Below are 23,684 nucleotides of genomic sequence, written 5' to 3' on the forward strand. Positions count from 1 at the left end.
TGGAGACCGCAGCTTTGCAAGGGGCTTCTTAAAAAAGCATTTCACAAGGCAGTGTGCAGCTGAACAGCACTTGTGTTTTGTAGGTAGTGAGAAACAAGGATGGTGGCGCTGTGCTTGATGGTGCTGATGAGCTTGCTGTCTTGCTTTGTTCTCTCCTGATCAAAGCCATGCAGATGGATTTATTCCAGTAACTTTCAGTCGTATTGAGGTGAGGAGATACAACACTGATTCCCTACTATTTTCTGACCTAGCTTTTAGCTGTTCTGCCTAGAGGAGTAGAGTTCAGCCCTGCTTCCTGCAGCACTCCCCCCTAGGCAGCGCTAGAGCCCTACAGCACCTACACCTGTGCTCTGATAGCCAGCCTTTTAAGACAGAGGATGTTTATGGGTTCTGTCCCCTGCCACCCACCTCTCTTCCCCCAAAGAAATATGCTCAGTTTTGAAGGAATTAACTCTTTTTATTTTTTTTAAAGCTACCTGAGCAGCTTGGTGCCTGAGCATGTGGTTTGCCTATCACTAGCATCAGAATTTGGGCTGGGAGGTTTGCTAAGCACAAAGCGAAATATAAGCTTGAATTAAGCTATTGTGTTTCTGCAGAATCAGTGTAAGAATAAGCAAAGTTTCTAGCTTACTATTGATGATAGAGAACCATACGCATGTAGAAGCAGAGCAGATGAAAAGTTACATGTGTGTGTTTAGTAACTTTATTTTCACAGTTACTCCAGTAGATACAGCAGAAAACACAGAAATGTGGAAAGCGAGAGAACTTTGGAAGACCAGTTACCATGAGCGACTGTAGCAGAAAGTAGTGGTGCATGCTGTCATGTGCATGCTGCATGGTGTTAAATGATCTTCAGCTAGCTTTGAGCAAAAGGGTGACTGCTGCTCTTCTCTCTTTGTTCTCAGAGGTTCGGACAGACCTTTGACAGGATGTTGGGATTTCTGAAGAATCCTGTGGTGGTTACTGCTGAGATAAATATGAACCTTGTGGCGTTGACTGTGATTGGATTAATAAGCCGTCTTTGGGGGCTTTCCTATCCACGGGCTGTAGTGTGAGTAGAATAGTTTATTTTCTACTTGAATAACACAGACTTGTTTTTTAAATGTTTGTGAGTAAGAATGCAGAAGCGGAAGAGCAGAGCTTGCCTGATGTTAGCCTCTGTAAATACAGTGATAGTGTTTCCCTTGTAGAAACTCCTGAGGGGAAGGGGAAGGGGCAAAGTCAGTGTGCTTCATTGTGTTCTTAGCTTTCTGCCAACACAGTGTTTCCTCTCTTAGTATCCCTGTAGCCTGCAGGATACTTCCAGTTAGATTTGACATATTTTTGCCTCCTGTATTTCAGTTTTGATGAAGTTTATTATGGCCAATTCGTTTCCCTCTACATGAAGAGGATTTTCTTCGTGGATGACAGTGGCCCACCTTTTGGCCATATGCTGCTAGCTTTGGGAGGTAGGACGTCTCCTGAAATTGGGAAGTCTCTGTTGCCTGTTGCTGTGGAATAGAGATGTGCTGTTAGAAATGAGTTGTCAGATCCTGTGTCTGGGGAAAAGCACAAGGCAGCTGAGAGATTCTGATATAGACAGAATTAGGATTTCCCTTATTTAGTGTTGTTAGGGTGCTGTTGCATGAGTACTGGGAAGGGGATGGAGCTATGTATCCATTACCTCATTGTTATCCAGTCCTTTGGATAAAGAGAAAGGTAAGATGAGAAGAACTAGTGACTGGAAATTGTAGGCAACAAGCAGACTTTCAGGCCTGAGTTGCTTTCTGTAGCTGAGATATGCACAACATAAAAGTGTCTGTATGGGAAGGAGAGATTAAATCTACGTGTAACTTTGTCACTGAGAATCTGTTGTTCCCAACTTATATTCTTTGTGCTTCTGCACATTATCAAGCACTGCTGCAGGAGAAACAGTATGAAAAAGGACCCTTTTGGGAAAGGGAGCTTTCATGCACGGAAAAGCTATGTGTTTGGGAAATCGTTCCAAGACCAATTTAGCACCAGTTTTTATACTTGTTTTGAGACTGGAAATTCTGAATTGTTGCTTATGTTGTAGGTTACTTAGGAGGATTTGATGGAAACTTCTTATGGAACAGGATTGGAGCCGGTAAGAGCTGATTTTAACTCATTTCTCATTCTTCTGAGAAAATAAGCAGTATTTCAGTGGCTGACAGGTTCCTTTTGCTTAACTAGTGGAAATAGTGCTTTATCTGAAACCCTCTCTTCTTAAATAAGTCTTCTGCAGATCTCTAACAGAAGTTTAAGGCATTATGATTCCATAGCACAGATTTTTTTAATCAGTTAAAACAGATTAAGAAGTATAAGACGGACAATAAATCACTAAGAGCAGGAGTTAGATTCAATAACTTGTTGCAGTCATGAGGAGTTCTGTATTGATCCATCCTCTCTGCAATTAATAGTTTCCAAATTTGTGCATCACTGTTGCCTCCTATTTCAGAATATAGCATGAATGTTCCTGTTTGGTCCTTGCGACTCCTGCCGGCACTGGCTGGTGCTCTCTGTGTGCCTTTAGCATACCAGATCTTGGTAGAACTGCAATTTTCCCATTGTGCCGCACTTGGAGCTGCTCTTCTGATTCTCTTAGGTAAGATTATTCCCCTGGTCCCCGTTCTTCATACAGGGGCAGAAGGGTCCCTTTTCCACTCGTGAATGTTTTGGGTGCATAAAAGGCCGGAGTAGCATCTTCCCACAGAATGCTAACAACATGTCAAACCCCGCTTTCAGCCCTGGCCTGTATCAGTCTCTGCTGTGCCTCTCTGGTCCCCTCTGTCCTTACAGCTCTGCAGCAGGCTGCCATTCTAGGCTGAGGCTTTATACAAGTTCATTTCATTATTAAGCAAAGTGGGCAGCCTTCACAGCCTCACAGAAAACCACGTTTCTTGCATCCAAGAAAGCTTGTACTCTCTTCCTCAGAGTTTTGCAGGATGAGTTACAACATACCGGTTTTTAACAGCAGGATGGCCCTACTTACAGTTGGAGCACATCAAATTTCTTCATCTCCAAGCTGCAGCAAAGCAGTCTGTGTCCTTAGCACCATGATTTGACACTGTTCCAGTGTATATAACTCTTTTTTTCTTTTTTCTCCAAGGGGCTGCTGGCAACTTCGTGAAAGGGAAAGAACCTCTCAACAGCCCTTTAGCAGTCTGATAAGAGAAACCTCTCCTAGCTAGCGGCTGCTCTGATTCTGGCTCAGGGAATCCTGCAGAAAGCAGCTCATTGCCACTCCCTTTCTTGAAGATTTGTCATCATGTTCATTGCCTTGCTGGGGTCACTGTATTGACTCTTGTTGTCTTGAAAAGCCCAGTGTTGATTTTTTTTTTGCCTTTGTAGGCAAGCACAATACCTTTATCTGCCTCCTGCCAGACTTTACTACTTGCCTACCTCTGTCCTTGGAGACAGTTACAGCCATGTACTTTGCTCCTCCTGGAAGGTTTTTGTCACTTTAAACCAAGCACCTCCCTATTACAACCAGTAAGATTGCAAGTAAATTGGCTGTCCTTAAAGGGGCAGGTCCTTCTCTTGGATAATGATGTGATTGTCTGAGGTAGCACTGCCAACAGATAAGTTCCTCTAATTTTGTGTCTGTCTCTTTTCCAACAGAGAACTCTTTGATCACTCAGTCAAGGTTCATGCTTCTGGAATCAATATTGATTTTTTTTATCCTACTTGCAGTTTTGTCCTACCTGAAGTTCTACAATTTGCAAAAGCACAGGTAAAGCTGGATTGTCTCCCATCCTTTTGGATATTCTAGTGGTGACTCTTTTTTGTCACAGACTGTGTGGGGTTTTTTTGTGGAAGTCACTTCACCATTCTGCAACTCACTTCATCTGTCTGTAAAATCAAATGCTTTGACCTCTCATATGGCTGCCCTAGAAGTTTTCTCTTCTTAGCAGTGTTAAAGGCTGTTTTAACTGGTAGCGAGGTTGTCTTTTTTATTTTACAATAAAAATGAAATCCCTTGGGAGCACTCCTTTGCCCACCTAGATTTTTTATTGGAAGGTTTCTTTCTGTGCACAGAAATACTGATAACAACCAGTCAATTAACACTTCTTTGTTCCTGTTTACAGGCACTGAATTTAGAGATATTTGTCTCTTTTCTTGTGAATTCACATGTTCTCTGATCCTTGCAGAGGATAAAATAATCTTTAGTAAAGTAAAATTATCTTTTAACTGAGCCCAGCAAGTGATTTAATACATTTATTTTATCTATAGTATCAGAAGGCAGGTAGCATTCAGATTTCATGGAATCACGGAGTTTTCAGAGTTGGAAGGGACCTCTAGAGATCATCTAGTCCAACTCCCCTGCTAAAGCAGGATTGCCTAGAGCACATCTGCCCTTTTGCTTTTCACAATACAGAGAAGTACATTTAACAACACGCTGCAGTTCTGGGCTGAGTTGGTGGCATGGGAGGTTCAGAATGAGATACCCCTGAGTAGAATAAGGAATAGTGGAGTCCTGCAACTTTTTTTTCAAGTTAAATTACCTGAATTCAGGATCCTAAGAAAGTGCCCAGATCTCACTGTAGCATCCTTCCCTTTGTCCTTTTATTTAAGTTCCTTTTCTGGAAGCTGGTGGTTTTGGCTTCTGTTGACCGGAGTAGCTTGTTCTTGTGCGGTTGGGTAAGTGATGACATCTTCCTTTCTTTTACTAAGCTGACTTTCCTGCCTGCCATCTGAGGTGTCAGTAGGGCTTTGGATTTTGAAGACTGATTCTTGGTGCTGTTCTGAGCAGACCTCTCCATGACCTTTAGAGAGGACATCAATTCACAGTGGGCAATAGCAAGCATTAGAGGGTACTATCCTGGGAAGAACAAAACACATTTCTTAGAGGCGGCTTTATGCTATAAATTAGCATCGATGTTTCGCCCCTCCCTCCTAGTTGCTTCAAGCTTCAGTAAGTCGGCATTTAGGGACTCTGTACTTTGTGATCTACTACCTTGTTATCAAGAAGGTTCTCTGTCACTGTGGTTATTTAATGTAATTGGCAAACAAATGATATCTTCTGGTGTCAAAGCCTTGAGGCTTATTTATGTTGTTGTACCAAACTTGTCATGGATCTAAGTCCTTGGACTTTATTGCATACTGTTCCAGAGACAGTTTGAATGTTTATGTCTTGTATTAGGTAACTGTGTAATTTTTAACCATGTTCATTTTTTATGCACTTGCCTCTCAGAGTGAAATATATGGGCCTGTTTACCTATATGCTGCTCTTGACTGTCGCAGGACTCCACTTCTGGCACATGATAGGAGACCAAAACTTGTCAAATGTAGGTAGCACAACATGCGAAATATATTATGTGTAACTTTTCAGTACAGGAGCCAGCTAGGAGCCTTGCAAGTCCATGCTGTCTGTAGCTGGTTTTTGTACTAAAATTCCTTGTCATAGTCTGCAAACCCTCCTGTCATAGAACAGTTTCCCAGCTCAGCTGCTGGAGAAGATTGAGTTGAATTTAAGATAAGCATGTGTGTGTGGCTGGCTTTTCTGCCCTTATCCCTGTCTTGGTGATTTGTGGCTCAAAATCGATACTGTTTCACATACCTCCTGCTGGCTCCAGTTCAAATCCTCAGTGGAAATTATCCAGTTGTCCACAAAGTTATAGCTGAATAAGGGTGGTTGGGGAAACTTAAAAAAAGACAAGCAAAAGAAGCCAAGTGCACTAGTATTTTTAATATTTTTAATACCTGGAGCATGAAACCAATGAGTTCTCTGTGTTCTTCTAGGTTTCCTTGATGTGCCATTTTCTAGCTAGGGGACTGGCCCTTGTCATCATCCCGGTGGCAATGTACCTGTTCTTCTTCTATGTTCACTTGACTTTGCTGTATCGCTCTGGGCCTCATGACCAGATTATGACAAGTGCTTTTCAAGCCAGCTTAGAGGTAAAGGAAATGTGGTCATGAAAATGATTTATTAGGGGAGAAGAGGGGGAAATTTGTCTTGTGTTCACTATTAGAAGAAAGGCGTGCAATTTTGTTCCTTTGATCCTGCATATTTGTTCCTTTTATATCATTGAACTACTCTGCTGCTGTAGTACTGCTCTACGATAAAGCAATAATGACTGAAATCCTAATAACGGGTGAAAAACTTTTCCCAGTGAACCAAGAACAGGATGTTCACTCTTGTGGTGAATATTTGTCCCTTCCTACAGGAAACTCCACAGAAGTAGATACAGTACTGAACTTCTAAGTGTTGGTGTTGTATACTACAGGATGATAGTATAATTTTCAGTAGAAGAGTGCTTAGTCTGTCTTTTAGAACAGCATGGCTTTAGGGATATTCCCTAAGACACTGTAGTCTTTCAGGCATTGGAGTATTTACTATTTGCTGAGTATGGTGCTGCAAGACTTGATTTTTGTAGATGCAACCAAATGAGAAAGCATGGTACTAAGATACTGCTATGTTAAAGTGACACGTGACTCAACAGAATTTGAACAGCATCTGGGTTGTTTCTTCTTCTTTCCACTTACCCTATCATTATACTTCTCAGGGTGGGCTGGCTCGAATCACTCAGGGTCAGCCCTTAGAGGTGGCCTACGGCTCTCAGATTACTCTGCGGAACGTGTTGGGCAAGCCCATGCAGTGTTGGCTCCATTCTCACACAAATACTTATCCCATCAGGTGAGGAATCTGGTTGGGTCTGTATTGTTAGGGTGAAAGTATGCTCTGGTTCTTCACCTGCCAGTCCAAGTATCTCAGTTTGGGTCCTGACAATCTCTTAATCCTTCAGAGCACACTGCAGATACACAAATTCTCTGTGGTCTGTAGGAATGGAGCCAGTGATCTGGTGCTGTTTTGTATTGCTGTGATTCTGTTGAGCACAGAAATGTACTGTTACCAGTGGGTTTTTTGTTAACCTTTTGTACAGGTATGAGAATGGCCGAGGTAGTTCCCATCAGCAACAGGTGACCTGTTATCCCTTCAAGGATGTGAACAACTGGTGGATCATCAAAGATCCTGGGATGTGAGTATCCAAGAGATTTAAATGCTAAGCTGCCATAAGCATAGCTTCTATATGCTTCTATACCCTAACCAGGGCTTGGATTGGACATAACTATTCTCTGCTTATGGGTGTAGAGGCCATGTGTGATCCTGAGCAAGTAATTTCAGCTCCAGGGTTGGTAGGGGCAGCTGTTTGCACAGTCCTCCTCTCAGTATGGTAAAAGCATTATTGAGGACTCTGAAATTCCATCTGAACCGCTCCTGCCAGAACGTGGGCTGTGCTGTGCCCAAGGGGAACTTTAAAGACTCATGAGACCGGTGGGAACTCTTCAGGTGCTTTGCATGAAAAGGAAGTTCTGGTTTTTGAAGTGTGTGAGCCATGGCACTGGAGTGCTTTGATGAGTTTTATCAAACTTGAATGGTCTCAGAAGAGAGTAGAAATCAATTTTGCAGAATGAGTATTTCTTTGTATTTAAAGTGTGGGATGAGCTGTAAAATCTGCCACATGGGGAGGGATTCCAAGTGGATGCCTGTGTCTGAGAGGCCTGGCTTCTGCTGAACTGTTTTGTTACTGTAACTGTCAGTGGAGAGCAGGACTCTTTGTTCTTGTAGTTTTGCCAGTAAAAGCCCTTGTGTGATATCATTTCACAAAAAGTTGTGATCAAAAAGTTGATTTTTGTACGTTTCTTACGTTGCTCTGGGAACTGTATAAACAGTCCTACCAGAAGGACTTCGTGCCGTTATAAATCACGTCCACATTGGGAAGGTTTGCCCATAGTGCAAACCTTTCAAGCAGGGACTGTGCCAGAACTACAGAAACCCAGTATCTTCATAAAACTCTTCAAACTCTGGACTTCTGCAAGCCCTGGAGGATATGAAGTCCTGCTATAGAACAGTAAAATACAGGCAGCAGATAGGTGAATTGCAGTGTTCCCCTTTGCCAAAGGGGGAACAGGCCTTAGCCCTGTCCAGAAGCAAGATGACAGTTTGGTCTTCATGGTGGAGATAGCTGTTGATCTGTCCTATAATTCTGCCAAAAGTGATATCAGTTGTGGTCTGAACACCTGTCAGACCGCACGGAAGCACTTACTCATTTCACAGAAGCCATCAAGCAGCTGTGTGGTGGGAATAATCTGAACTCACTCCTGAATGACCTGGATTCAGACCACTGACCTAATGGCTGGGATGTCAGTGTCCCATTACCAATCCTCTGAGTCATTTTGTCCTTAACGTACCTTTGCCTTGATGACCTTTGTTTCCATTCTGGTACAATCTATAGATTGCTTGAATTTCTCATCTTAACTGCCTAAATGTCTGTCCCTGCCTGCAGCTTCTTGACCTAACAGTTTGGTCATGACAAGGTTGTGTTATATAGAAAGAAGAATGTAACCACTTCCTCTTGGGTGTCACTCCACCAGGCAGCAGCTGGTGGTGAGTAACCCACCCCGTCCTGTCAGGCACGGACACATCGTGCAGCTGGTCCACGGCATTACGACTCGGTACCTCAACACGTAAGTCCTTTCCTCATCCTCTGCTCTGCCGAGCCTGCTGGTTCATTCTGCTTTGTCGTCTCTCAGAATAACTATTAAGGGGTCGAAGCACAGTGACTTTTGCATTTACATATGCTATAAACTGCCTGTTATTCATGGATTCTTAAAACGGTGGGGCTAGGAGAGACCTCATGTGGTTAGCTACACAAGCCATCCCGTGGTCCAGAGAAAGGATGCTGTATGCTTATTTCTTTTTTGCAGTTTACTTGACAGTGGGATTTGATACTAGTCACAAACTGTCCAGTGGTTGCTAGCTGTTTCTGGTCTTCCAACTAGTGGCCTTGAGAGGGGCTAGTGGTGATTTAACCCACGTTCACAGTTCGTGATAGTTCTGGAGATTCTGAAATACATAGTCCCCTTCACTGCCTCTGCTCCAAGCAGGTGCAGATATTCAGTATTTTGTGTGACACTTAACCCAAAGTCATCTATCAGCTCCACTGACTTTGATGGCATACTCCTGTGTGAAGGATGTGCTCTGAAAGTTAGGAAGATGTGTTGGAGAATACAGTGTGCTGTGGCTGATTGCCACAGATTCTTGCCTGTTTTGAAATGAAATTGCCTCCTGACTGCTTCCCGAAGGGTGTCTGTGTGTACTCAGATTAGGAAGCAGGGTGTTCTGAGCTTAGGTTTTTGCTATGTCCCTTCCAAACCTAATTTGTTCATTATTGGAAACCTCAATGAACAGTGTCTCTGTTTGTCACAATCAGTGCTTGTTCTTCAGCCTGGCATAGCTGGCATCTGTATTGGCTTTCTCAGAGCCTTTTCCTGGCAGCTCTTGGTAGTGGGGGGTGTTCTCTTTCAGAGTAAACAGTGCAATCTGTGTAAATGGGTTACTTGGTTTTGCTTTAGTACTGAATCTGGTCTAAGCCAATTCAATACCTTTACGGGTTTGCTTTTGTATGAATTTGGGAAATGGTGTTGGAGGATCTTACTTTACTTGTCTTCTAGGCATGATGTTGCTGCCCCTCTTAGCCCCCACTCCCAAGAAGTTTCCTGCTATATTGATTATAATATCTCCATGCCAGCACAGAACCTCTGGAGAGTGGTGAGTGGTCAAAGAGAAGGGAGAAGCTCGCCATGTTCCAGTAGAAATAGCTGAGACAACATGACGATCAAAAGATGTCTTTCTGTTGTAGGAAATTGTAAATCGGGAGTCTGACACAGATGTATGGAAAACAATTCTGTCAGAAGTGAGGTTTGTTCACGTGAATACCTCTGCAGTGCTAAAGGCAAGTGGATTTATGTTTATTTGGCTATAGCTTTTCCTCCATGCAGCTCTTGTAATCTCATAAACTACTAATCTTTCCGCTCCAAAATGTCTAAACCACTAAACAAAGTAAATAAAAGGAAACAATAAACTTGCTCAATGTGATAAAAGAGCAGCACGTGTTTCAGGTAGTCATACTCAATTCCTTTTCAGCGTGCAGAGCTGTCCTGCTTCTCAGGAGGTTGTGACCAATGTACACAACTGGGCCTTAAATAAATACTGCCTCAGAAGTTGATGCTGGGTCTGGATGTAGTATGTGACAGCGGCTGGAATAGTTCAAGATCTATTCACGGAGTTTGCCAAAATCACTGACTTTATGGCTGTAGCATTTATTGAGACAATATTGCGTGGTGACTCTTCACATACTTTCTAGCAATCAGAACTCAGGCAGGCCTAGAAAATTCCAGCCTGAGGCTCACATTGGCAGGACTGTAAGTTTACAGTCATCTTTCACTTTCAGCTCAGTGGAGCATCTTTACCCGAGTGGGGATACCGGCAGCTGGAGGTGGTTGGAGAGAAGCTGTCCAAAGGCTACCACCAGAGCATGGTGTGGAATGTGGAAGAGCACAGATATGGGAAAAGTACGTCTCAGCCATGTTCTCGAAGGAGATTTCTGTGACTGGGGGAGGCTTCATGTTGACGGGAAAGTGGTATCACGTGTATGTGTGTTCAGCTGGCTCTGGCTCTATCATGTCAGAATCCTTACAAATCCCCTTAGAGCGTTCTTGCAGTTGGACTGTGTATTAGAGAAGGGCTCCTGGGAGTGTGAGGAGCCAGAGGTATATCATGTGTGCCCTCTCCCCTTTCTAGTTTGTTGTGTGGTTATTTCTGAGCTATGCTGTTTTCTTCCAGGCCAAGAGCAAAAAGAGAGGGAAGTGGAACTCCACTCTCCCACACAGATGGATATAAGTAAAAACCTCAGCTTCATGGCGAAGTTCACAGAATTGCAGGTGAGTGTCTTCTTACTCCCTTCGTCTTTCCTTCTGCTGCAGAGCAGGAACCTGAGCATTTCTGCAAAGCCTGAGCCTGAGGCTTCATTGTTATATTCCTTGCTGATAGAGTACTCACTAAAAAAATATTTCTGAGTGTACTTAGGAGGGCAATAGAGACCTGTGCTGTTCAGTAACGAATACCCAAGTGATTGTGTAAAAAAAGAAGGAGGAAGATCAGCTGGGCACCCAGAAGCTGTCTGAAACTGAACTGTAATGTGTTGTATATGCAGTCAGTAGTGTTGATGCCCCTTACTACCACTGTAGCAATTCACTAAGGAAAGTGCATTACATAAGAACAAAATAAAACCATTGTATTGATCTGTATCCAGTATGAGATACCCAAAATCTTTCTCCACTCCCAGGTTAAGACCTGACCATCTTACATCTGGAACTGTTCGCCCATGCTATCCCACTCATTGTTCCAATTCTGAAAGCCTTCTCTTTACTTTTTTTTCTAGTGGAAAATACTCACATTAAAAAATGAAGACACAGAACATAAGTACAGCTCCTCTGCTCTTGACTGGATCACAATGGACACGAACATTGCTTACTGGCTCCACCCAACCTCCGGTGTAAGTACGAGAGGCAGAAGTAAACATGAACCTGGTGAAGAAAATAGAGTCCTGTTCAGATGTGAGCTCCCTGAGTGTGAGTGAGAGCAGGGCTGCAGTTCCAGCCAAGGAGCTGCTACAGGATGGACTCTTCCTATATTAAGAATGTATTTTCCCTGAGGGTTGGGTTGTTGGTTTTTTTTGGCATACAGCTTTGACAGTAGTTGCTTTTAATTAAATCGTGTTTTCTTGCACTTTTTTTTTTTAAAAGGAAAACTGCCATTTAATAATTTCCATTATTGATGCCATTTAGAAGATGAGTTCATCTCCAATAGCATCTTTTAAGTGCCTTACATTACAAAAGAGTCTTGAAGCAACAAAGTTTATTGGCTTGCTTTGTTCCGGGAAAGATCAGGTTACTAGCCAGGCACATGCTGAAGTTTAATTTAGCAAATCTGTGTAGGCAGTATTTAAAGTTATCTAAAAGAACTGCAGCATGTTCCTGCCCCTGGCTTAGACCATCTTCTGTTCTGCAGGCCCAGATCCACCTCCTAGGGAATGTTGTCACATGGGCTTCAGCTAACGTTGCTGCTCTGGTCTACATGTGTCTGTCCCTGTGGTACTTGATACGACGAAGAAGAAAAATTTACGACATTCCTGAAGGTCTGATTCCATTGTGTGTGTGTGTGTGTTGAGGTGGGGGGGGTTGTCTGTTCTGCTACACTTTAATGGCCTCAAAGCCACATTTTTGCAATTATGTGCTTGGCTATGCTAGCACTTGCTCCCTAACCCTGAAATTTTTATTAAACATGAAGAGTATGATTGTGGTCATTGCAATATGACCACCACCTTATGAGACAACATAGTAGCCAGCATAATATTTATTTGAATCATTCCCTGGACCTAAGAAATCTCAAGGCATCGGATTTGGATTCTACTGAGCCCTTTTGTGATGATTTAAAAGAGGTAGGGAGGGGGTTATTTTAGATGTGGTCATTCCAGCTGAGGTACTCCCTCCTCTGTGTGGCTGGGCAGTTTCATGCTGACCCTTCTAGCAGTACATTTTGTTGTCCTGTGGTGAAGCTGCTTCATGTTGGCTGTAATCACTTCATAAAAGCGTGACAAAATTTAATTATATCCCTCAGTTGAGTGTGGTCAAGCTAAAGGTCATATTAGTACAAACTGTAGGGGGGGCGGGGGGGGGGAAACAAACCACACACAAGTAGGCAACCTCTTAGCGTCTTTAGGTTTCCAGGGACTGTGCTTTCAGCTATATCTCCCGTCTTCTGCAGATGCATGGCAGCTGTGGGTATCAGCCGGGGGAATCTGTGTTGGAGGCTGGGCTGTGAATTACCTGCCCTTCTTCCTGATGGAGAAAACCCTTTTCCTGTACCACTACCTGCCTGCCCTCACATTCCAGATTCTCCTGATTCCCATCGTATTACAGCATCTTGGCAATCATCTCTGCAGGTATTTGGTTTCAACAGATAGATAGATAGACAAGAGAAATGACAGAGTTCTTTTCTCCAGGGTTGTCACCTTGGGAAGCTGCTGCAGGGAAAGCAGCGATTTTTCTAGCAGTGGCTATACTTTGGCATTTGCCTTTAGAAAAGATAGGCCAGATTTAGGTCTTCCTTTTGGAGGACGTGTTTGGCCAGCCTTGATGTAACTTGACTGCTCTTTCCCTCTCTCATCCCAGATCTCTGCTTCTCAAGAGCATGTTCAGTGCATTGATCGTAGCCTGGTTCTCTTCGGTTTACCTTGTCTATCGCACATTCAGCCCTGTGACCTATGGGGAGCCCTCGCTGTCCGTTACTGAACTCAAGGACTTGCGCTGGAAGGACAGCTGGAACATCCTTATCCGAAAACAGTAACAGTTACAGTCTTGTTACAGGCAAAAGGAAACGCCTTCTATGCAAAGCCAAGAATTTATTGTTAGTATAATTGAAATCTTAACAGTCTGATCAAGTAATTGGTAGTAGTACAGGTCTAATTATTACAGGAAAAGAAAATAAAAGAATACTGTTACAGAAAAGGTCTCAACAGTAATATAGCTGTTATGAGCAAAATTCTCGATCTCTACCCCCATTACAATCACCCTTCCACTGCCCTGAAGGTTGGTGACTTCAGTCAAGAGCATCCCAGGTCCTTTGCTGGGACAAGTATGCTGCAAGGGTTTCTTCTTCCTCTTTCCTGGGAGTATGTTGGTGATGGTTTCTTCTTGCACTACACTGCACTTCGGGCTATTTTGTATGTTCCCTAGCACCTTGGTCTGCGATTCCATGTTAGAAGTTACTATAAATAGATTCTCTCCAACATATTGATACTTTTTGCTGGTTTCTGTTACTCCTGTTGGTAACTGGCCCTGCAGCCTTCAGCATCATCCCATGACTATATTCCTCAACAATGCACTATTTGCCCCCACTTTGAATGTTCTGCTGTCATCCCTAGTTCATTACATTACATTAATTAAGCTAGGTTTATAAATAGTTCATTCTGCATAGAATAATGACTTGTTACTATTATCTATGTATAATCGTTTGGCATAACCACAATTTTTATGAAGCTAAGCAAAACAAAAAGACATTAAAAAAATTGCCGTTACAGCTAAACAAGCTAAACCAAAGCTTCGGGCAGGCCAAGAAGTCAGCCAAAGCCAGAAGAATCCTTTGGCCTTGCGGCATTCATGTGAAGCCTGTGGCCTGTTAGTAGCGATGGCGGTATTGTATTTACCGGGCTGCAGGGTTATACCTCAGCTCTCATAGGAAGAGGAACTCTTGAGCAAGGCAGAACTCATCATGCTGACAAAAAAAACCTGCTCTAGCTTGTACACATGGGTTCGGGGTAAAAACATTGTAGGTAGCTCAGCCCGTGCCCAGGCCTGCACCGCCAGTGGAATTCACAGGGTCGGAGACGGTGCAAGTGAAGGACTGGGATCGCTCAGTGGGGGATTTGCAATAGCTCTGTACAGGCATCCAACAAGGGTTATAGTACCTACGCCACATTTGCTTTTTTTTTTTTTATGTGTCTGCAGCAGCAGGATCTTGCGATACAGCTCAAAGCTGACCAAGAACAGTCCTGGACAGACCAGGGTGCTTTTCACTGTAGAGTTCCTTACAACTGCTATTCGAGGCTGCTTTGAGCTCCGCGCCTCCCCCAGAGGAAGGTATGATCAAACACCACAGTCATTCAGAGTAGGTTTTAGTGACTATTTTCCTCCTACTTAAATCAGCCCCGATAGCTAATGCTTCAGTGCAGTAGCTCATACTCTAAGTCTGTCACCCTGAGCTAAGCAGCACCCAGCAGCAGTTTGGAAATTAACTGCTTTCTCCTCAGCATTACAGCAGTGTACCACTGAACTGTGGTGATCGCTAACTGATAATGAACCATTACCCATTTCCAGTGTTGAAAAGACTGTAGGGATGATAGTGTAGACTGCATTTTTTTTAATTTTTTTTTTCTTCTCTACAGCTAAAGCTAACAATTCTGAGGTAAGGGGAGAAAGAACTGTTCAGGATAAGAGTAGCTCCAGAAGTGTTCCTTTCTGTACCTTCGTGCTGGTGTAGTGCAAGTAGCACAAATACCTTTTATATAAAATGGTCATTTCTGCTCACTGTTTGTTCATTTGTTTATTAGCCAAAGTAGCACACCCACAACCAACACAGCCAGACCCTGGTTTTAGAAAACTGGCAAATATGAAAAAGTTCCTCATAATATTTTCCCCCACCCTCATTCTTAAAATTACACCATAAGTCCAGACTCAAGAAGGATACCACAAAGACATTTTCAAAGGCCCAACTGGCACTTCATTTCAGATTTTTTTTTTCCAAAAACTTAATGTTGTGGCAGTATCACTTATCTGGGGTAAACTCCAGAAACTGGGATATCACTGTTTATACTTCCAGCCTCTTGTCTGCTCTTTTTAGAAAACCAGACGTTCTTGAGTTTAAACTGCCCGAGTGCTAGGTAAGTGCTTTGACCCTGCTTGAGGGTAGAAGCATGTCCAGAGCAGTTTGTGCCAGCAGAAGGAGGGTCTTGCAATTCACAGCTCATCTCACCACCCACTTCTGGAAGCGGACGGATTCCGCCCAGCAGAATCTGCAACCAGCAGTACAGAAATGCCTTTAAAGACACTAATACTGACAATGTCAGGTTTCTGTTTCCATGAGCAACTCAATCCAGTTGGAGCTCACACATTCAGTAACTCTGGTAAAGGAGATTATTTGGGTACAAAAAATAATCATACAGTGTAGCAACATTTGGGAGCTTAGAAAGGAATAAATTAGGAACCAGAATCACACAACTTCTTGGGCCTGTCCCCCTGATGAACTGCAAGTTCCCATTTGTCCCAGACAGTCTCTGTTTCATCTCTGTCTCAGGGGAGAGATTCCTCTACAGGTCAGTCCCCCACATGCTACTACAGGCTAAAAAAGGAGGCTGGCCATCAGGAGAGCAATGCCAGAAACTCAAGGTGGCAACAAGGACTGCACCTGCTTGTTAAAATTAATGGGTTGTAAGCTAGAGACTTTTTCTTTTGAAAAAGCAGCAGATAATTTTCCTGCTAAGGAAGATCAACATCAGGGAAATGAGGTATCTTGCTAATCACCTGGTAGCACTTAATTTTCAGGGGAGACTTCGGCATTAGATCTCATTTTGGAAATTAAAAAATGGCAAGTGGCACTGCCTTTAACCAGTTCGTCAAGTAACAGAACTCCAGACACCATGGGGAGAAAAGGGAGGGGGCTTGGAGGGGAGAAGGGCAGTCGGCCGACTCCTTCCTCTCCCCTCTGTGAGAAGTTTTACACCAGTGTCCCCTCCGCTACTAGGATCATTTAAAGGGCACTTCACCAACCATTCTGTTGAAGTCCTTTCCCAAAGTTGTCTTCAGCGTTGGTCTGGACCAGAGGCAAATCCTTCAGACGCTGACAGGTTAGTGCGGACGGCTGCTGGACTCCAGGTGGGAGCGTTTTCCGGCCGCTAGCACGCTGCTGCTCTCTGTTTGTTCAGGGAATGGGCGCTTGTAGGTCCGACCGTGTCCGTTCATTGCCCCTCGCTGCCACTTGCAGATGTCTCCGTTTAGGATGTCTTGGATGTGCTGCACTATTAGGTTTATAGCAACTGCAGAGAGGAATGGGAAATACAGGACACATCGGCTTTCTTGGCCAAGTTATCTAGAAAATGTGGAGCATTCAGCCCTGTTCGACTCAAGTTTTAACAACAAGCCCTTAAATGAAGCTATGCCTGCCCTCTGCAGTGAGGTCAGACCTCAACAGAAACTAGCAACGGCAACACCAGCTTTAACACCGGTGTCCTGCTCTGCATCTCCAATCGCATGTCACTTTTTCCAGCCCTCCACAGGCTGAGCAGCTGGTCATCCCAGTCAGGCTCTGAGCAGCTCCCTCCCCTACAGCCTTCCAGCAAAACACCTTTCCTTAGAAGCACGCAAACAAGACCAAAACAGTGTGCCACCTGCTCTCTTCCCAACCCCAAAGGCGGTGTCCCCAGAGAAAATCAGACAGAGAACCGAACTCCCTTTTACCCATGTTGTCAACTCCTCGGGGGATGATCACATCCGCATACTTCTTTGTCTGCAAAACAGAAATAGTTAAGACTATTAATGGGAAAAGCCAGCTTTATTCTAATGATCAGAGGGCTGGAGCCCCTCTGCTGGGAGGACAGGCCAAGAGAGCTGGGGCTGTTCAGCCTGGAGAAGAAAAGACTCCAGGGAGACCTTAGAGCCCCTTTCAGTGCCTAAAGGGGCTACAGGAGAGCTGGGGAGGGACTCTGGATCAGGGAGGGGAGCGATAACACAAGGGGTGATGGTTTTAAACAGAAAGAGGGGAGATTTAGATTAGATACTAGGAAGAAATTCTTCCCTGTGAGGGTGGTGAGCCCCTGGCGCAGGTTGCCCAGAGACGCTGTGGCTGCCCCATCCCTGGACGTGTTCAAGGCCAGGCTGGATGGGGCTTGGAGCAACCTGGGCTGGGGGGAGGTGTCCCTGCCCGGGGCAGTGGGGGTGGAACTAGATGATCTTCAAGGTCCCTTCCAACCCAAACCATTCTGTGGTTCTAGGAAGAAACTACCAAACACCAGAAAGCTGAGGGCAAAGATGGAGAGGTTCCTACGCTCCGGGACTGCAAGTTAAAGTGCTCCCTCATAGTAACACCTAAATGAATTGAGACGTCATACTGGCTAACATGCACTGGGTTTAAGGTCAAGAACTGTTCTTGCTGCCCCTTTGCAGTGAATCAACAGGTAGAAGCAGTAGGTCGTGTTGAAGTACTTTCTTTTACACTTCTGAAGAGCATGCTGCCTTCAAATGGGTCGCCCGCTTTGAGGCTGAGCTCTGTTTGCTAAGAACTGGTTCTAATCAGCATTTCACAAGCCATTGCTAAATCTCTGCTGAGAGCCAAAGTACCCAATGTGCATGTGAAATTCCTTCCTGCCTCTGATGACATTTTATTGATTTTTAGCACCATTGGGGCCCCCGTTTGCTTCCCCCCCCCCCCCCCTACTTATAACAAGGCTGGCAAATTCAGCATTTCTAATGAGAACTTTTACAATCTCAGAATTGCTTTGATCTAGAGCAAGAGGCGCCTGAGTTAGCCTTTTCCATCTTATTTAATCCACATACAGGATTTTGTTCTCAAAGGGTTTTTTTACAAATTAATTTGATTACGTGAGCACATAAATTGGCCCCGCACTATACGGCATAGCAAGCGGACACTATAGCGGTCTGCCCCAGGTTTTCTCCAGTGTTCCCTGCTGAGAGCGAGTCTGCTGGAAACCAAGCTCTTCTTTCTTCCTGCAGGACTTCAGAATAAATGCAGAGTGGGAGCGGTTCAGTCACAGGGACCCATGCTAAACTAGCCAGGGCAGCGAGCGGTGAGAAATGTGCACAGCCACTAGGGATTTCTACGGTGCTTTGCAACACCAGGGACCAACCATTTAAGTTCCTTAAAACAAGCAGCTTGTAAGGGTTAAATAGATGAGGCAGAGGGGAGAGCGTGGGGCTCGTGAAATACAAATATCAAAAGTCACCACCATCTACAGTGCAGGTGACCCTGCACCTTCTCTCCCCTCAAAAACCACAAATCAAATTAGTGAAACATTTAGTACCGGTAAGCAGAACTCCTCAAAGGCAGGCTTGACGAACGTGGTGTACTGGGTGAGGATCTGCTCAAGGTCCCTCCCACGTTTCATATCTCGCAGAACTGGGACAGGAAGATAAGAACCCATGAGTTTTACCACATGGCTGGGGATGGATAAGGACCATGAGCAGGCTGATGTTGCCTGTGACGGCCGAGCATTACCCCTGCGGGACAGCCGGACATCAGAATCCGTGTCAACAAAGAGCCGAAGATGGAACATGTCCCGAATGTCTTGATTGTAGAAAACCAGGATCCCTTCAAAGAGGACAACGTCAGCAGGATAGACCACCGTCGTCTCTGCCAGCCTGCCAGCAAAGAACACCCAGAGCGTGTTGTTAAATGGGTCTCACACCACAGTCAAGCAACACGTCCCCAAGACTTTGCACAGAACCGAAACCTACCTAGAATGGGTCACGAAGTCATAGGTTGGTACCTCAACCGTCTTTCCCTCAACAATGTTTTTCAGGGTTGTATGCATCAAATCATTATCAAAAGCGTCTGCAAGAGGGAGGTTTAAAGAGGAAGATGTTCCGATGCTGCTGCATCAAATGTTGTGCTCAGATTTTCTAGACCTGAAGGAAAAACTCTGCCAAGTATTACACCAGGAAAAGAGGAACTTCCGCTTTATCCTTTCCCACCAGCAGCAATCCAATGCTCCCCACCCGAGCTATAATTACTAGACTTCATTACAGAGAAAAGGAAGAGAGAATTTGCTGTTTATAAGCAACTACCAACACAATGAAATTAAGAACCCAAACGTGAAGCTGGTAATTGCATAATTTTACCAAACCACTTGGTAATTGTATAATTTTGTACAATTCTTTCAGCCTGTTAACTAAGAGCAATTTGAAAAACCTCAGACACCTTTAATGCTTTTCATTATCTGCCCTGGTGAAGCCACAGCAGGCTCCAGACTTCAGCCCAGGGCAGATCATTGTCCCGTTTGCAATCCGTGGCGCTCCCCCGAGCAAGGGGAGCAGCTCTTTATGTGGAAGAGAAACATCAGGAAAGGATTTGGGGATGGATGTAGTTTATCACTGAGCCTCTCAACAGCTGAGGATGAGGAGGCAGAGCAGTGTGCGAGCGGGATGCTCTCCAGCATCGCTGTCTGTGCCCTAAACTGGCAGTTGCCACCTGCAGCAGCGCAGCATTCCCGACAGCAACGTGTACCCGTGAGGGACAAACACAGGATCATTTAGGCTGGAAAAGACCTTTAAGATCATCGAGTCCAACCGCGAACCCAACACTGCCGAGTCTGCCACGCGTTTTGGAGCGGGCGAGAGCATTTCTGCTACCCAAGACTTGTCATTTTCCACAAGCCCTTTCAGCAAACCCCACGACCTCCAACCGCTGACGTTCAAGGCGAGGGAAGAGGCTGCCGGGCCCGGGCCGCCGCCTCCCGGCGCGGAGCCTCACCGGGGTGGTCGAAGTTGTACTGTCCCTTCAGCGCCTTGGCCTTCTGCTCGGCGGTCAGCACCTTGTAGAAGCTGTCCTGGCTGAGGATGAGGACCTTCCGCTGGCGGTGGTCCACCTCCTTCTGCCCCAGCAGCTCCATGATCTTCTCGCAGACTGTGGACTGAGCGGGGCGGGGGGCGCTCAGCCGGGCCGGGAGGACCCACCGCCCCCGCCCGGCCTCTCCCCGCCGGGCCCCGCGCAGCCGCCCCCCCCCCGCCCCCGGCCTCCCCCAGCCCCGCGGGCTGCTCCGGGCAGCGGGCTCGGCCCCGGCCCCCGCCGGCAGCCGCGGGTCTCACCTTGCCGCTGGCGGTGCCGCCGCTGACGCCGATGAGGAAGGGTTTGGGGTGCGGCCGCTCCGGCTCGGCGCCGCCGGCGGAGGCCATGGCGGGGCGGCGGGGCGCGGCGCGGGGGATGCCGGGAGGTGTAGTCCGGGGGCGGGGCCAGTGCCGGGGGCGGGGCCATAAGGGCGGGGGCGGGGCGGAGGGGACACGTGCGCTGAGTGCGTCCGGTCTCAGCGGCGGGCGGGGACGGGCGCGGGCGGCTGTACCGTGACATGGGCGGCTACACTGTGTCATGGACAGTTATACCGCGACATGGGCGGCTATACCGTGTCATGGACGGCTATACCGTGTCACAGGCAGCTGTGCCTTATATAGGCACACGTGTGTGTGTGCACACAGCAGCGCATGTACACCTGCGAACGCGTGTGCATACATAGGGGTGTGCAAACATACGTCGCTGCAGAAATATGTATGTGAAGAAACATGAACACACAGCGTATGAGGACATATAAACACAAATATGTATAAGACATACAGCGCACGCGCACACACCGTGTATGGAGAGATATATATACAATAGAATCATGGCATACCGGGTTGGAAGGGACCTCAAGGATCACCCGGTGCAACCTCTGTGTATGTACACACTTACATACACACACACACGTTAAACATTAGCTAAAATATATACAGGTTAACATACATTTTGTATATAAATAGATTTGTCCAGAATATATAAGAGCGCACTTTCTACATGTAAACATAATACTTTAAAATAAAGACAAACCCCACATTTTACACACGAAAAAAGTTGTTTAAATACATGTAAACGTCGGTCTGAGCCGCGCACCGTCTCGGTCGGCTGCAGCACCGCCTGTGCGGCGCGGTACAGCAGACCCACAAGCCGGACGGGCCCCGCGGCCGCCCCCGTTTGCCACCCCGGGGTCCCGGTGACCCCCACCCCGCGTCCCGTCCCGTCCCGTCCCCGTCCCCGCCCGCGCCGGGCGCTGGGCAAACAGCGGAGCGGTCAATCATTAACCCGCCCCGCCGGCGCTGCGCTCCGGGGCCGCGGCGGGGGACAGCCCCGAGCGACCGGCGGGTGGGGACCCCGCGGGCACCGACGTGAGTGGGGACATGGGGGTGGCGGGGGGGGGGTCGGAGCTCCCGCGGCGGCAGTGGGGCGGCAAAGGGGGGTGTGGGGGGGTGGGGGGGTGTCCGTGTCCGGCCACCTGCCGAGAGCCCGTCCCAGCCCCGAACGCGACCCGAATCACGGGGGTCGTTTGGGGTCGGTGGTCCCCGCGCCGCCGGCGGCCGCCACTGGTGGGGCGGGCGGGGGAGGGGGGAGGGGGGACGGGGGACACGACACCGAGCAGCCCACGGCCGCCCTGTCCCCGCAGGCGTCTCCGCGGGATGGAGGGCCGCGCACCGGCCGGGCCCGCAGCGGAGGGAGCGGAGCCGGGGGGCGGCGGCGGGGCGGTCGGGGGGCTGCCCAGCGCCGGGACCCCCGCGGCCGGGCCCACGGTGGTGGCGGCGGTCACCAACGCGGCCTTCGAGGGGGACCCGCCGCCCTACTCCCCCCCGGACCCCAAGAGCGCTCACTTCTACCCGCCGTTCCCGGACACCTTCTCCCAGCAGCCGCCTGTTGTCTACCAGCCGGGGCCGGGGCCGGGGCCCTTCCCGCCCCCGGGCATCCCTCCGCCGGGCATCCTGCCCGCACCTCTGTCCTACACCACCGTACGTATCCCTCACCCCGATGGGTCACCCCTCATTCCCCCCCTCTTTATCCTCCCCCCGAGTGTGTGGGGTCCCAGGCAGCGCCTCGAGCAATGCTGGAGCACCACGGCCCGGGGGGTGGAGGTGGGGTAGGGGGGCACGGGGGTCTCGTGCAGCTCTAACCACCCCCCCCGTGTCACAGTACGATGGGCCATCGCCCGCTGGCCACGGGCAGCGCCTGCCCAAGGACTACATGGTGGAGTCGGTGCTGGTGACCATCTTCTGCTGCCTGCTCACCGGGGTCATCGCCCTCGTCTACTCCTACGAGGTAATGACAGTGCGGTCTTGATTTACGCCGAACCCGCCCGGCACATCAAGTTCCCCCTCCCGGTGCTGCGGGTCTCTTCTAACGTCTCCCCTTCTCCCCCTCACCAGACCCGTGCTGCGCTCGGTCGCGGGGACATGGCCCAGGCAAATGTGGCATCCAAACGGGCCCAGTCGCTGGTCCTCTTCAGCCTCCTCTTCGGGTTGTTCGCCTCCATCAGCTGGGTCATCTACGTCCTGGTGGCCCTGTACCTATGACAGGGACCCCGAGCCCCAGGGACACAGCCCGTGCCAGGGGCTCCTTGCGGCTCACCATGGCCTGGGGGGCACGGGCAGGTGGAGCCGCCGCAGCCCCTGCGTGGCATCACCGGGGCTGCTGTGGGAGACGGGGGACCACAAAGTGTTATCGATGGGTGACCGCAAAGTGTTATCAGAGCTGAGGAGCAGCAGCCGTCCTTCCCGGCGGGGCGAGGAGCTGCTCCGCAGCCACACGTGCCTTCGCCCACCCGCTCTCAGCCCCACGAACTGCAGCGTGGGCAGGACAAACCCAAACCGAAGCGATGCTGGTGCCATGCCCCACCGGAGCCGGTTCTGGGCAAGGAGCCGTGTCGGAGCAGCAGCACCGTGTACAGGATCAGGCTCTGCTGCGGGATGTTGAATCCCATTGTCACGGACTGTCACGTGGAGGTGCCAAACGGGACTCTGTCGCAGGCTGGAGCCGGAGCAAATGGCCAAGGTGTAAGGGAGAGGCTGAGCCCTGCAGCCGCTCCGCCGGCAGCTGCTGCTCTGGGCATGCGAGAAGCCCTCTCTGGTAATTAATGTGAGAAGATGTAAACCCATGCATTTAGCTTCTACGGTAATTTTGCACACACAAATACACACACACACACACACACACACACACGCTGTAGCGCCACCTTCTTGCTGCTTCCAGATTGAAATAAAATACGGGTGTAGCCAAAACTTCTGTTTTCTGTGCGCACCAAGGATCTTCCCCTTCTTCCCCCGTGGCTTTTGTCCACCACAAAATTCAGGGCGAGTTCTCCTATAATAGGTTAAATCAGGGTTTCCCCCAAAAGCAGACAGGTGCCGGGGCCCCAGGAGACCCCGGGGACAGGACACGCACGGGGCTGTGCTGGGGATGCAGCAGCCCCAGGTCTGGGGGTGCCACTTGCGGAGCTGCTGCGGGGGAGGATGAGCCACTGGGTCTTCCAAAGGCTGCTCCGATGAGCCGAGTGGGGATGTACGTGTGCCCTGTGCGAGGGCCACGCTCGCGGCTGCCTCCCCGGGGAGCGCTGGGACACCCCGCAGCCCCCTTGCGCTTTGCCGGGCCGGTGGGATGCGGCACCGCAGTCCAGCCCCGGGGAGGGAGCAGGCGGCACGCGCTCGGTCAGTGTCTGGGCATCCTCCTCCCGCGCTGGTCCATGCCCATTATTTCCAAA

General features: G+C 48.0%; 3 protein-coding genes across 4 annotated transcripts; 2 read left to right on the forward strand and 1 right to left on the reverse strand.

Moving 5' to 3' along the window:
* On the forward strand, positions 1 to 13,195 carry POMT1 (protein O-mannosyltransferase 1). Its single transcript, XM_082492531.1, has 20 exons — positions 1 to 208; positions 906 to 1,051; positions 1,342 to 1,448; positions 2,057 to 2,107; positions 2,459 to 2,605; positions 3,622 to 3,733; positions 4,576 to 4,641; positions 5,195 to 5,288; positions 5,743 to 5,898; positions 6,507 to 6,637; positions 6,885 to 6,980; positions 8,377 to 8,469; positions 9,457 to 9,553; positions 9,645 to 9,737; positions 10,236 to 10,356; positions 10,628 to 10,725; positions 11,226 to 11,339; positions 11,855 to 11,981; positions 12,611 to 12,788; positions 13,018 to 13,195. Exons 2-20 carry the CDS (start codon positions 930 to 932, stop codon positions 13,190 to 13,192), a joined length of 2,178 nt encoding a protein of 725 aa, XP_082348657.1. The 5' UTR covers positions 1 to 208; positions 906 to 929; the 3' UTR covers positions 13,193 to 13,195.
* Positions 11,288 to 20,307, reverse strand: UCK1 (uridine-cytidine kinase 1; the record flags this gene model as incomplete). Of its 2 annotated transcripts, none has more annotated exons than XM_082492530.1 (8): positions 11,288 to 11,370; positions 16,171 to 16,436; positions 16,858 to 16,906; positions 18,438 to 18,532; positions 18,632 to 18,774; positions 18,871 to 18,967; positions 19,886 to 20,045; positions 20,221 to 20,307. In XM_082492530.1, 7 exons carry the CDS (start codon positions 20,305 to 20,307, stop codon positions 16,249 to 16,251), a joined length of 819 nt encoding a protein of 272 aa, XP_082348656.1. In that variant the 3' UTR covers positions 11,288 to 11,370; positions 16,171 to 16,248. The 2 variants fall into 2 exon arrangements, with proteins under 2 accessions (XP_082348656.1, XP_082348655.1); XM_082492529.1 differs by lacking the exon at positions 11,288 to 11,370 and adding an exon at positions 15,279 to 15,416.
* On the forward strand, positions 20,306 to 22,500 carry PRRT1B (proline rich transmembrane protein 1B; the record flags this gene model as incomplete). Its single annotated transcript, XM_082492561.1, has 5 exons — positions 20,306 to 20,467; positions 21,074 to 21,327; positions 21,603 to 21,939; positions 22,121 to 22,246; positions 22,354 to 22,500. 5 exons carry the CDS (start codon positions 20,306 to 20,308, stop codon positions 22,498 to 22,500), a joined length of 1,026 nt encoding a protein of 341 aa, XP_082348687.1.
* Between the last annotated feature and the right edge of the window lie 1,184 nt (positions 22,501 to 23,684).

This window comes from Vanellus vanellus (assembly GCF_965231255.1).
Source record: "Vanellus vanellus genome assembly, chromosome: 18".
In the NCBI taxonomy this organism is placed as follows: domain Eukaryota; kingdom Metazoa; phylum Chordata; class Aves; order Charadriiformes; family Charadriidae; genus Vanellus; species Vanellus vanellus.